At 36.6% G+C, this 14,639-nt stretch overlaps 1 protein-coding gene across 1 annotated transcript in view; it reads right to left on the bottom strand.

The window, feature by feature from the left end:
• Positions 1-3,418: 3,418 nt before the first annotated feature.
• The window catches only part of LOC104211099 (uncharacterized), a 50,369-nt gene continuing 39,148 nt past the window's right edge, over positions 3,419-14,639 (bottom strand). Inside the window, exons 10-13 of the mRNA XM_070172033.1 lie at positions 9,492-10,006; positions 8,379-9,281; positions 6,411-6,602; positions 3,419-4,014 (exon numbers count right to left, since the gene is read on the bottom strand). Coding sequence (XP_070028134.1) covers positions 3,817-4,014; positions 6,411-6,602; positions 8,379-9,281; positions 9,492-10,006 — 1,808 coding nt within the window. The 3' untranslated portion in view covers positions 3,419-3,816. The remainder of the gene's footprint in view (positions 4,015-6,410; positions 6,603-8,378; positions 9,282-9,491; positions 10,007-14,639) is intronic.

Raw genomic sequence — 14,639 nt, 5'->3', positions numbered from 1 at the left:
CAATTTTCAAAACAGTACAAGGCATTTTAATTTTTATCAAATCATGTAATCCAATTTTGGTAACGGTAATCATGTCTCTAGTAATAGTAAAACATGTCTAGTAACAGTGAGAACATTTTAAATAACTGTAAACATCTCAAGTAAACTATTCAGTACCATATCAAGTAAAAGACTTGTCCCGCATGCAATTTCAAATATTCGGTAACACATTTTATTTTCAAAATAATGTCTAAAACATGCAGGTTAAAAAACACAAATTGCGGTAAGATTACTACTCACAGAACTCGTGTCGAAATGTCAAACTTGTCACTTCGAGCAATCTGTATGGCTTCATTCGATCAATCTATAATCACATCATATAGCTCTGGTGTTAATTTTCATGTTTAGACCAATTCATAATTAATTTAGAATACCCAATCCTCGGGGTTATATATTTGACTCTCAATTCGTCAAATTATTATTTTTATTTTACCCAAGCTATGAGTAATTCTACATCTTCATAATCTATCACAAATTTGCCTTTTCAAATCTCAAACCTTTTTTATTCAACTTCTTTTCTAAATATATTAAAAATTTGCAAGGAATAAAAATTAATAGTTTACATCATATATCCTCTTGATGGTTTTACAGAAGCACAACAGGTTAAGTAAGCATTTTGACTACATACTTAAATTATTAAAATATAAATTTGATACGGTTCGCCTTGTTTTCTACTTAGCCTATTTCAGAATAAAGTTTCTAATTATTCATGGGTATTCTCATATCTATATAAGATGAATCAAACTACTTTTGAGTTGCAAATATTACTATTTACCTCGACCTATGAAAATTTATATCTACTCATGCTACAATTAACCCAAACCAGTTCATTATCTTCTAATTAAAGCGCATTCGTATTGTCTATTCACTATACCCTTCAATCTCATTAACCATGTGAATTAGAAGGAACTTGACTAATATTGTTGCTTATAATATTTCTTACCGGTATTAACTTTCAATATCCAATTTAATCTCAAAAACATCATGATCAAAATTAAAAGAAATTGCTAGAAATTCAAGTAGAATCAAAGGAGGGGGAAAATTTGACCTTTAAGTCGAAGAGTGCTTTCACGGGTAGCAATTATGAGGTGAAATTTTCCTTCTTCAGTTGCTTTGTCTTGGAAGCCTTATTGAGAGAACTCTATTCTTTTCGTTCTTTTGAAACTTTGATTGACGGCTGCTACTGTTTATTTTCTTTTTCTTGAAGCTTTTGGCTTTATTCCCCTAAACCCTTTTGAATGTTACCAGATTGTTTCTGGTGGCCTTCGGCCCTTTTTGTTCCATTTTTTTTAGTTTTTTTGCCAATTACTTAACTACCCTTTTGTTAAATGTCAGGTATTACAAAAGGAGTCAAAAGTTGAACAAAAACCAAGGCTGGGAAAAGAGTACTGAAGCGCGGACCACACAGATATTGTGCGGCCGCGAAAGCCATGATGGGGCCGCGAGCATAATTATGTGGTCCGCATAAGGGAGATTTAGAGAGTGTGAGTTTTGGGTTAAAAGATGAGCGCGACCCACACTAGAAATGTGAGTGCGCAATTGAAATTATGCGGACCGCGATGACTGAGGTTCACAAAGTTTACAATTTGAGCAAAAGAGAGAAGTGTGGTCCGCATCAGAATTGTGCGGCCGCTGAAGTCCCTTGTGCGGACGCGATTAGAATTATGCGTCCCGCGAAAGCTCAGCTCAACCCAGATCTAAAATTGAAGAATACAGACCGCACTCAGAATTGTGCGGCCGCGAAAGCAAGAGTGCGGCTGTACTCAGAATTATGTGGCCGCACAACCTCCGCAGGGGTATTTTTGTCAGATATTTTTAGTTTAGTATAAATAGAAATTTTTGTCATTTTTAGGTCATGTAATGTATTAGAGGAGCACCTGAGACAACTGAGTTTTCTTTTTTGGTAAATTTTGTACTAGATTCATCTTTTAACATTAAATTTTCATCATTTAATCTAGTATTATGAATTTTATCTTCATTTAATCTTTAATTTCTATTATTTCTATGAGTAGCTAAACTCATATCTAGGGTTGTGACCCAACCCTACTATGAGTATTTGATGGGTATTTGATTTTAGGGCTTGAATGTGAATGAGTTAGTGATATTTAACCTAGTTCTTGCTAGAACTATAGAATTAATGGTTGCAAACATTATTCATGCCTTTATGACTTAGTCTCTACTTGAGAAAGAGGGACTAAGTCTAGGAAAACTAGGCTAACAAGGAATTGGGGTGAACTCAAGAAATCGATAGCCCCAATTAAAGGGTTAAACCTAGAGATAGTAATACTCGACTTGAGCTAATATCAGTTGAATTGCATGGATACCCATTTGGACTTGAGAAAGCCAATTTGGGCAAAATCACTTAAACTACAGAGAGGTATAGAGTGAGTACCCGGGTGTGATAGCTATATTACGACCCTAACTAATCAAGCTTGCCCTAGATTTTTGCTACTCGTTAGATATCCACCTAGGTAGAAGTCACTACCCTAGTCTCTTTAAACTCTTGAAAATCAACAACAAAAATATTGTCCTTGGTTTCAATCATTGCATGCAATAGAGTAAAGTTAGAAATAGAAATCAAACCCAAAACTTGTGGAAGTGTAATTAGACTCAAAGCCCACATCTAGCTTAGATATAAAACTAATTCCAAATATTAACTCCCTGTGGATTCGATCCCGACATAGTTGGATTAAAACTGCATCGACTACCCTCTCCACTCATTAGTAGTGTAGGCTTGGACCCAATCATTTGGTCGAACACAAATTATGATGTAGGTACTGCCTCCGTTTTAATTTAGATGATGTAGTTTGACTTGACACAAAGTTTAAGATAAAAAAGAATGACTTTTAAAATATGTAGTCCTAAAATCTTAAGGTGCAAAAGGTTTGTTGGGCCATAATATTTGTGTGACTATAAAAATTCCTCACTAAGGGTAAAATGGGTAAAATAAAAAGTTTATAAGTTAAATTATTTTCAAATATAGAAATGCGTCATTCATTTTAGAATGGGCTAATAAGAAAAGAAATTATTAGGCATAAATTGATATTTATTCCAAAACGTAAGACAAGAAGCAACATAAAAAAAAGGAAAAAAAAAATTATCATTGCAAATCATTCCAGAATGATATTTACGAAAATAAAAATCATTACTATATATGTGAGAATATTTTATATATGCTTGTTTATCATTACTTGTTTTCCATTTGTTTTAGTTAGTTTAGATTCAAAAATCCTTATTTAGATAATTAAGATAGTTTGATCTAGTCTAGTTAATAGTTGATAACAAATCCTCGTGGATTCAACACTCTATCTTATCATTTTATTACTTGACGACCACGTATACTTGCGTGTGCGTTTGGCCGCAACAAAACGCGATGCTATAAAAGCATAAACTTTTCAATTCTGATTTGATTTCTAAAATGACATCATTTAGAACATCATCGCAAATTTCTGTACATGATTAGACCTTATAAACTACGATTTTGTACATGATTAGAATATAAGATGCCCTATCTATACAAGTAACTCAAAAGTGGAGCTCTCTATATACTGCTCCATCTGCAAGAATTTCTTTTTTGACACGAAATAAATCGGGGCTTTAATATGGTATCCGAAGTAAAGCTCCTTGGCAACTGGGAGAATAATTCAAATATCTCTCAAATAGAGACTCTTCAAAACTGCATCAATTATCCTTTAGCAAAGGATATCATACCAGGCAAATGAATAACACCAATGAAGTTCACGGTAGGAAGGTAGGTAATTTGCAGCAACAATGTATTCAGGGCCGGAACATTCTCATAACCTTAGAGACTTGAAGCCGACAGAACGGACACCTGGAAACTGCAGACGAGCATCTACGGCAAAGCACATGACCACAAGGGACTATAGTAACGTCCACTTCAGTGTTGAGACAGATGCGGCACAACCATGATGCTTTAGCTGTGTCAGCTTCTTTCGTAGCCATGTCAAACTTTTCCTGCAAATTCACAAGGTTCACCAAGTTCATATTCTAAATTTTGGCTGTCTACTCGACATACAACAATATTTGTAACTTTGAGAGGATGATTCATGATAATATGGTAGAAATTCATAGGGACCAAGAAAATGACATCCTGTTTCTAGAAAAGCAACCACTAAAAAAGAGGTGGGGGTGTTAGCATTATATTGACATAGTTCATTTCTACTTCACAAATAAGGACAATATTGTGAATTGTCTTTAGCATCTCATGAGTTCATAAGGCAATTAGCAGCAGATTTTAGCAGAAACTTGATAAACTTTTAATCAAATACTGTTTCGTGGAACCTCAATTGCAACCAACAAATTTGTATGAAAAATTCTCATAAAAAAGGAGAAGAAACTCGATACCCATTCCAAACAGTGTGTTGGATTAAAGAAAGGAGAAGAAAGAAAAAAAGCCTGTTTAGGAGAAAAGAACAGTGAGGAGAGTGAATGATATAAGAGTATTAGGTTTTTTCAGTCTCTTGCTATAGAAAAAACAAAGTACACCAGTTAATTGAAAACCCTTCATATGTATCTATTTTTGTCGGCCATGGTCAATGTTGGCAGCTAAAAGTTACTTCCCATTCTGTTTCTAGCCACAAACTCAAATAAATGTAAAATAGAATCAAAGACATAAAGGCTGAGATTTTGTTCACTACCTACACTTTCGCTTTCACTCCTCAACATTAAATCCAAACTTGCAAAAATTTAATCAATTCCTCTAATTCAACTTTTCCTCTTTTCCTATTCTCTATTAAAGCTATCCATTCTAACTGCTGTGATGTACCACAGATGTCTCTTCTCAGCATGATATACTTGAGATAAGGATGACAAATAACAAACCAATTGATGCTCCTATGAATCCTAATGTAAAACTTTTTCCAGGTCAGGGCATGCCTCTTAGTGACCCCGAGAGATGCAAAAGATTAGCTGAAAACCCCAAAAAACCAAATTATCTTACTGTAAAAAGCCCTGATATCAGTCATTTTCAGATAGTCCATGTGAACTCATCGAAGATGCGTTAGTCTGTATCCTTTGGTGAACTAAATTTGCTCCAAGAAAATGGCTACTTAATCAGGATCGAGGACATGAGAAAACTATTGGGTATATGGATATTGTGTTATAGTTGGAGGCAATTTAGTATTTTGAAAGACCAAGAAAGGTGTAATTGAGTGATCCAATGCTAAAGCTGAATATCCATTCATGGCAGTCGTGAACTCATAAGGACTGAACAAAGCTGGAAAAATTGAAGTCACCACACAAATTTAACTTATTTGTGATAATCAAGTTGTGCTCCATATCGTTTCAAATTTAGTATTCCATGAAAGGACTAACAACATAGAAATTTATTGTCACTTTGACAGAAAAGTCACTATCAGAAGTTACTGTCACGAGATCTGTAAAGTTCAATGATCAGCTTGCAGACATATTTACCAAATATCTCGCACATCTTCAAGTTAGTTATGTATGTAGGAAGCTCAGCACATACGATGCGTATGCACAGCCTTGAGGAGGAATGTCAGATAGGCTAGTGTAGCACTATACATATTAGTGTCCCACATTGGACAAGTGTAGGCACTCATTGGAAAACATATATATAATTAGAAAGAAGCGTGAGGTGTAAAAGCCACGCATTCCCATAATTCTCTCGACTACTATTTCTCACGCTAATTATCCTTTCATAAAGAAAGATGATAAAAATACTTCAAACTATTTTTACACAGTAATATCTGAAAATTTCATGCAGGACAAAAACCTTAATATTCCCAAAAAAATAGCCTCTCAGCTATATGGGTATTAATGATACAAGACAAAATCAGCCCATACACGGGGAGAAAAGTTATTCGTGAAGTCATTCTATCAGCACCCTTGATGCAGTATATTCACGCTATAGTGCTTTGATCAAAGTTGCCTCCTATGTTCTTTGTTTCGTTGTCAGATAAGAGAATAGTCAGTATTGTCCCTTAATTGGTGACAGGCAATGTTACTTGATTCTTTGCTTTGCATTTTCTTTTGGACCACAATGTAGAATCCTAAATTCCTTAAGTTAGGATTTGAAAGATCTTTGTTTGCTGTAAACGAAGGTTTAACTCTCCTCATCACTAAACTTCAGCATTTTGCTTTTAACTTTTTTTTTTGGGTGATAAGCAGGTATCTATTTCGAATTTGTAGGCTCTCGAGGTTGGGGAAATTATGCAAGCATGGCATTCTCTTTGCCTAAGGACACGTGTGCATCAATGCACAAAGAAGAATTGGTGGATGGGCAGCATGATCATGTAGTAGTAGGAAAAAATGCTGCGAGAACCGGAAATGGCAGATGTGCACTAAACAAGGAGAGATACATGAAATTATACATAGTTCACATTAGATACCTGCTCGAGCAAGAGTGCTGCTTGGGACTCCTTTAATTGCTCTTGCAATGTGATTGTTGTTTCTAGTAATGATTGCTTCTCCACATCCATACTGATTCCTGCTGCAGAAAGCATCTCCTGAACTGCCTGGACCAATTCTGCAGCAGACACTCGGCCATGCTGGAGTGCTTGAAGCTGCTGCTGCTGGTTCCCCTATCAGAAGCATCACTTAACTCTATAAGTAACAAAATTTCAGACCAATTTCGCAAAAAATAGACCTTGAGCAAACTATTTGTTAGAATCCAGTCGGTTAACTGTATGGACTATTTTCTCCTTATATGGCCCTTTTAAAAAAAAAAAATTATTCTCCTTATATGACTTTTGGACAATTTTCAGCACTTGAGCTAACTTATAGGTGAATTAGGTCTCATTTTTCGCAACATGGTATCAAGGCACATGTTATGCTACTCCACGCTTCAGATGTCCACCCTTGGGCATATGAGGGTTGTTATAATCCTACACCAATTAAGCGCATGGTCCGTATTGAAGACATAATTAAGTAAATAAAAGTGTGTTCTCTCTGACAACTTAAACTTTTAGATGAGATTGTCACACACTTCAACATGGTATCAGAGCATCCAGAGGTCCTGAATTGGAGTCTCACCGCCACTCAATATGAAAAAGAATTTCCACATGCTTGGCTCATCAAAAAGAATCAAGCCCGCGCGTGAGGGGCATGTTGAAGACATAATTAAGTAAATAAAAGTGTGTTCTCTCTAACAACTTAAGTTTTTGGTTGAGATGGTCACACACTTCAACATGCCGTAATCTCTTTTTTATCGTTTTGGACGATCCTCACCACTTGAGCAAGCTTTTAGGATAAGTTAGATCCAGGATCCATGTTTCTTAACAATATTAAAAAATAAAAAAATAAAAAAGTGGTAAAAACACTAACCATAGAAGTCTTACTTGTTCTATTGGAAAATGAGAAAGAGTTCCTCTAAAAATCACATCACAATGGATTTTAAAGGACGCATAATTCGACATATTTTGAGTCTTATTTTTCTAAAAGCAACAAAGATACCTATTGACGCTGAACTGTGGATCAAAGAGCTCTTTCAGAAGGATCCCTAAAAGACATATTCACACACCATGCTAAAGAAGTGGTTTTACTAGGGTTCATATTAAACGTTGGTTTGCTCAAGTTGTTCATATTTATGAATTCCAACACTGTAAAGGGAAACAATGAAAAAAAGAAGACCAGCTGCCCTGAATAACATCCAAGCAAGCTCTTTTTTTTATCTTACTCGAAGAGGCTTACATATACCGGAACGGAAAGGCTTTCCGAGTTTCACTCAGAAGTAACATTTGGGAAAGAACAAAAGATTGATCTCTTACTAGAGAGTAGAAATTTTCAGATCAAGAGAGTTAAAAAAAAAATTCCATAGCAGGAAAGATGAATTCAAGAACTAAAGCCCTCAGGTTGCGTCAATTTCTCCACTGAGCTATCTTAGAAGAAACAAGGTGAGATGCAGAAAGAGCAGTGGAAATTTATAATGCAAAGCTCATGGTGCTCAAGTGATCCAGCTACTCAGGTGCTAGCTACTACATAGAAACACTGAAAAGAGATACATTCTAGCAGCAAACATTCTCAAAATAGGAAATTTTGTATCTTAAAATAAATTCAAACAAGCCAAAATGCAGAGAGGATTCTCTAATTTCCTTTAGCACACAATACAGTGCCAACGCGTACACCATCTTTCAGGTCCATACTTTCTCCCTTAATAACAAGGATGACCTCACTCCACAAATAAAAACTATAGACTTTCACCTTATTCTTTATTCCACCCATGAATATCAAGGGCATAAACTGAAAAATTATCTACTAGTTTTACTGACATGTTTTTGCTCAAATCACTAAAAAATGAACTGCTACTATAAAATGTAAACCATTGGATTCTAAATCAGAAATTTAGCAAGGATATGTACCTCAGAAGGTCTTGATTTAACTCTTCCAGCAACACCTTCACTCCTGGTACTGTCCATTGTAACAGAATCCTCCAAGAAATCAGCTGAGGAATCCTCACCAGAGACTGTGACACTTTTGAACGAGAAGACATGAGCAGACAGAAGAAGCTCAACCAAGCCCGGTGATGTTTCTACCTTGAATCTGTAGAGTGCTTGGCCTGCTGACGGTCTCACATTCTCTATAACTCTACCATACCTCAACTTTTCTCCATTCTGCTGCCGCCAAGCTACTATTTCTCCAGCATAAAAAGGTCTTAATGGGTGAAATTGCACTTGTAAAGCATCTTGGGGTAATAGTTCCCTGCCAAGAAGACCATCTTTTTCACTTTTGCTTCCATTAGCTTGCATCTGAGAACAAAGTTTCAAGATATCGACAAGGGCAGTCTCAGAGCCCTCAGGACAGAGGAATAGAGAGCCCATTGGTAATGGGATGGGGAAGTCCAAAACCCTGCTTACAGCAATTGCTATTACATCAGCAATAGAAACATAGTCTGGTGGTTCGGCAATCAGCACAGAAGTTTTACACCGTTCAACAAAGTAAAGGGCCCGGTTACGTGATGTATCCTTCCACTCCGGGAACAACGATTCCTGTCTAACTTGAGTTATATCCAAAGATTTTGGAAGGAGCACAAAGCGTGTATATAGACATTGAACAAATTTCAACTTCTCTGCAACCAATTTCAATGAACTTCGCATGACCTCAAAGGTAGCCTGATCAATGCTAGGAATGTTGCTTGCCGTGCTACTGACCACCGTCCACATTGCAGCTTGAAAAGATCTGCTCAACAACTTGTGCCTTATAGCCTCTACTGGAACTGATCCAATGCATTCCAAAGTTTGCAAAGGTTCTTCACAATATATTTCCTGGAAATAGCCCATTAACATCATATGAGAGACCAAAATCTTGCGGGAATACAGGAAGAACTTGTTAGTGTAGATTTAATCATTCAGAGAAGAAATGGGGGTGAAAAAATTCAAGTACATATAGCAAATATGAATTCTTCAGTGCACGAACATGACCAGAATCTTATGTAGAGTAGAAATTTATATAAGTAACCAGATCCTCTTGGGTACCTCTATAACCACATCCGAGAGCTTTTTTATTCCAAAGGCAATGCATAACTTTCCAGGGAGATCTTGGTGGACAAACCTCAGCTTGGAAATATCAATATACTTGATGTAGCTAGAACCATAAGAATCTATGTATACACATGACCTAGCATGTACAAATCTGCAATCATTATCAGGGACAACTGCTTCAGAACACCAAGCGCTCATGTCAGAAGTGTTTGCTTGATCACAGATGAAATGCACAATTTCCATCACAGCACGGAATTCATTTGGATTTAAACGCTGATATCCACATGCTTTTTGAAGATTCAAAAGCAGGGTCTTTGCGGAAGAGATAGAAAGATTGTCCTGAAGGCCCAAGTCTTTAAGGATATTCACATAAGGCAGGTAGAGTGAAGGGAGTTCAAAAGCAAATGGGGAAAGATTAATTGTCAGACGTGTGAAAAGGCAGCTTGTTGTCACCAAACGTGTACCATTTGCGGCAGGCATGAAGGCCACTAGACGCAATGCCTCCTTGTCTGGCAAGGAAAAGAAAAGATGCAGAACAAAATTTCATCAGCTGACAAACAGAACCAGAAATGCGCATAACACAGCTTATCTACTTCAAATCAATATAATGCGAATGAAGTCAGTCTTTCAGGAGAAAAAGAAAGCAAAAATTCCAAACTGAAATGGTCAGGTATCCTTACTACTCATGCCACCAGCACTCTTACAATGGGAAAGCGAACCTTGCCGCCTAAGCCAACTCCTTAAATCCACCACTCCTATGGTTCATGTGATAGTTTTAGTGACGAATATATTACTCATAAACATGGTTCAAACTTGTCTAGTAATGTGCTGATTGACATCAATATTCATTGCTGCCATATCAAATTGCCAATATGTTTCCAGGTGTGCCTTTCTTTAATTGACATGTTTACGACACATTTGGGAAAAGTTTCACTTATGAGAATGCAAAAGGCAACGACATTTGGCACATTATGCTAAGTGAAGAAACCACAGAATTACCTAATCATAAGATCCTTGACTCCTTCCCCAGACACTCCCTACGCAGCCAATACTAATTAATACTTTCAAAGTTACTTGAAAGAAGCACCTTGAGGTGAGGCAACTCATGCACCTCAATGCACCAGGGGCCTTGATTGTCCCAAAACACTTGTTGGTCATAATGGGAAGCAGATCACCGTAAAGCACTTTGAAAAAAGGTTGATTCATTTTACAATTTACGCATATTTCCATCAAATTGATTTGAACTATATAAGTTCTGAAAGTTAGTAGAAGAAGATGATAATGGAAGAAGCAGCCCGTGAAACAAGAGAGGCAAAACATGACATTGTTCTGCACCATATGGCTATATCCATAAGAGTCTCAAAATATGCTTTAATTTGGGATAGGAGGCAACTCACTCTCTTCTTTGCTCTATAAGTTTGGTTAAATGATTTTTTGATTCTCATAACAAGCTTGTGAATTCAAATCTGTAACTTATAGTACGTCATTTTTGCCTTTCTAAATTATAGTATGGCTCTAAATACATTCAATTGGGAAATAATTTATACACATTTAGTGTATTTTGTTGTCCAATAAATTGAGTAAACTTTATGTCCGAGAATTAAAACACAATAATTAAGGATCACTATCCCCACTTGCTAGTGCTGGACTCGAATCCAACTACCATTACATGAGTACCAGACATGAATATGACAATAAACACATGTGGTTCATGTGCTACGCAAAGAATTCGTATTATATTCCAGATTGTTCTGTCGTCCAGGCTTCAACAAACTAGGAAATTCAATAAAACCAAAGTAAGATCAATTTATTGCAAGTCCAATTTATTACTCTGTATAACCAGATTGCATCTGCTAAACAGTACAGCCAAATGAATCAATGCTTTCTCTGCTTCTTGAACATAGTAACTAGAAATGAGCAATCAGTACACATGTTCCAGTCAATAATTTCTGGAGACTTATATGTTGATTTAAGCTCGCTGTGCACATACGTACTGCGGAGCACTTTTATTCCTCATTATGATAGCAAGATATTGATCTACTTCCATGACAGCTTAATGACAACTTTTACAACCCACCTACTATAAGATTCACTGAAAAAAAATAAAAAATGCAACTTGATGCTTGGATCATCACCAAACGCCAAATTAATCATACTACGCAATGAAACAATGTAGCAATGATTGAGCCAATAAAAGCAGAGGAATTGCTAATCACACAAACGAATTCCCAAGCCTCCAGCCATACTTTTCCAATAAGTTAGTGTTAAACAGTTGTAAAGCAGGGATGGGATAATGATTAGAAAGGAATCAACACATAAGTCACCAACGCAATCATTGCTACAATGTTTGACAATACAACTAAATGTGATATAAGGGTTAACCCAACACATAAAGTACCTTCACAGTTGGATTTGTAAGTCAGCGTTCTAAATGAAGGGAATAAAATCAGCAGGGAAGAGGGTTGCTTTATCAACTTGCTATACCAATGAAATGGTTTGAAGTAAATTGCTTCATCACCTTTTTGTTTATACTTGTTAGATAGTTATGTAACTAATATATAATTAGTCCTAGTCCCACATGGAATAGGAATAGGATATGTATTGTGTATAGTTATAAATAGGGCTCATTGTATTATAATTAATTGAGAAATAAGATATTCTTTCCTGTGCTAATTCTCACATGGTATCAGGGCGTGAGTGAGAAACATCTAAGAAAGAAAACCCAGCCAAGCAGTCGCCATGCTTCAATTTCTAGCGACCTTTTAGAGTTGTTTTGCATTATCTCCTTTTTTCTTTAGTGTCGTGCAAAATCCAACACTACCACAAGATTCCCCTATCACAGGCGACCATACCCCACAAAATCACACCGGCAAAAACACATCTACTCGCATCCCAGACAGTGGAAAATTTGGCATCTCAAACTACGGAGAATAGACGAGGAAAAGCTCATTTTAGAAGATCTCGACCCAAGTGTTTTATTGTAATAAACTTGGACATACTCGTAAAGTGTGCTATTCTTTATATGGTCGACCACCCAGAAATACTCATGTTGCTCAGACCGAGACCATAGGTAACCAGAGATTTTTTTTATCTGAAGGGGAATATAATGAGTTCCTTCAGTATCGAGCAAGTAAGCAGACATCTCTACAAGTAGCCTCAGTTGCTCAGACTAATACTTTTGTTGCTGGTAATTCTTTTGCTTGTGTTTCCCCGTTTACTATTCTTGGACCGTAGGTGATGGGCTCAAGCGCTTCTAAACATATCTCTGGTAATAAATCACTTTTTATCGAATATTATGTATTCAGTCTCTTCCCACTGTTACTTTAGCCAATGGGTTTAAACTAAAGCAAAAGGAGTTGGGACAAACTAATCCCCTATCTTCTATCACTCTAGATTATGTTCTTTATGTCCCTAGCTGTCCTTTTTAGTCTTGCATCTGTTAGTCGCTTGACTCGTGCCCTCCATTGTAATATGTATTTTATTGATGATTCTTTTATTATTATGTAGGACTGCAGTACGGGACAGCCTTTATTGCCTTAATTCACTCAATCTCTCCATATCATGTCTAGTTACAGATTCTCCGGACCTAATTCACAAACTTTTAGGATATTCGAGTTTATCCAATCTTCAAAAGATAATGCCTAGTTTGTCTACATTAGATTGTGAGTCGTGTCGCCTTGGGGAACATACCTGAATTACTTTTCCGCTTGCAGAAATTTATATAGAGCAACCACCTGGTTTGTCGCTTGGTGGAGTCTACTGGCCTTGTATGTTGGTTGGGTCGGTCGGTCACTCTATGGTCTAAAGCAGTCTTCTCGAGCCTGGTTTAGTAAGTTCAGCACAGTTATTCAGGAGTTTCACATGACTCGTAGTGAAGCTGATCATTCTGTCTATATTATCGGCATTCTGCTTCAAATCTCTGTATTTATTTGGTGGTTTATGTTGACGATATTGTTATTACTGGCAATGAATAGGCTAGTATTACTAAGTTGAAGCAACATCTCTTTCAACACTTTCAAACTAAGGATCTGGGCAAATTAAAGTATTTTCTAGGTATTGAGGTCGCTTAATCTAGCTTAGGTATTGTAATCTTACAACGGAACTACACCTAAGACATTCTTGAGGAGACAGGAATAACAGGCCGTAGTCCTGCTAACACTCCTATGGATCCAAATTCTAAACTTCTGTCAGGACAGAGGGAGCCGCTTAGCGATCCTGCAACATATATGCGGCTGGTTTGTAAATTAAATTACCTCACAATGACTGGACCTGACACTTCCTTTCCTGTGAGTGTTGTGAGTCGGTTTATAGATTCTCAATGTGATAGTCATTGGGATGCAGTTGTCCACATTCTTCGATATATAAAATCAGCTCCGGGCAAAAGATTATTGTTTGAGGATCAAGACCATGAGCAGATCGCTGGATACGAAGATGCTGATTGGGCAGGATCACCTTCTGATAGACGTTCTACGTCTGGATATTGTGTTTTAGTAGCAGGTATTTTGATATCTTGGAAGAGCAAGAAACAGAATGTGGTTGCTCCGTCTAGTGCAGAAGCAGAATATCGAGCAATGACTATCGCAACATATGAGCTAGTTTGGATCAAACAATTGCTCAAGGAGTTGATATTTAGTGAAATCAGCAAGATGGAACTTGTGTGTGATAATCAAGTTGCCCTTCATATTGCATCGAATCCGGTATTCCATAAGAGAACTAAACATATTGAGAATGACTTTCACTTTGTTAGAGAAAAGATATACTCAGGAGATATTGTTACAATGCTTGTGAAGTCGAATGATCAGCTTGCCGATATTTTGACCAACTCCCTTACTAGTCTCGTATTGGTTACACATGTAACAAGCTCGGTACATATAATTTGTATGCACCGTCTTGAAGGGGAGTTTAGATAGTTATGTAATTAACATGTAATTAGTCCTCGCCCCACATGAAATAGTAATAGGATATGTATTGTGTATAGTTATAAATAGGACCCGAAGTATTATAATTAACTAGTGTTAGAACCCGCGCGATGCGCGGATAATTTGATAAAATATTAATCTTATAAAATTATTATCTAATATATCATATTACTTTAATAAATACTAGTTGTTATTTTATTATTTGATGTACCGTGCACAAGCA

The sequence above is a fragment of the Nicotiana sylvestris genome, chromosome 4, assembly GCF_000393655.2.
Source record: "Nicotiana sylvestris chromosome 4, ASM39365v2, whole genome shotgun sequence".
In the NCBI taxonomy this organism is placed as follows: Eukaryota; Viridiplantae; Streptophyta; class Magnoliopsida; order Solanales; family Solanaceae; genus Nicotiana; species Nicotiana sylvestris.
Note: the sequence above shows the minus strand (reverse complement) of the source record. Positions and strands in the feature narration are given on the sequence as shown.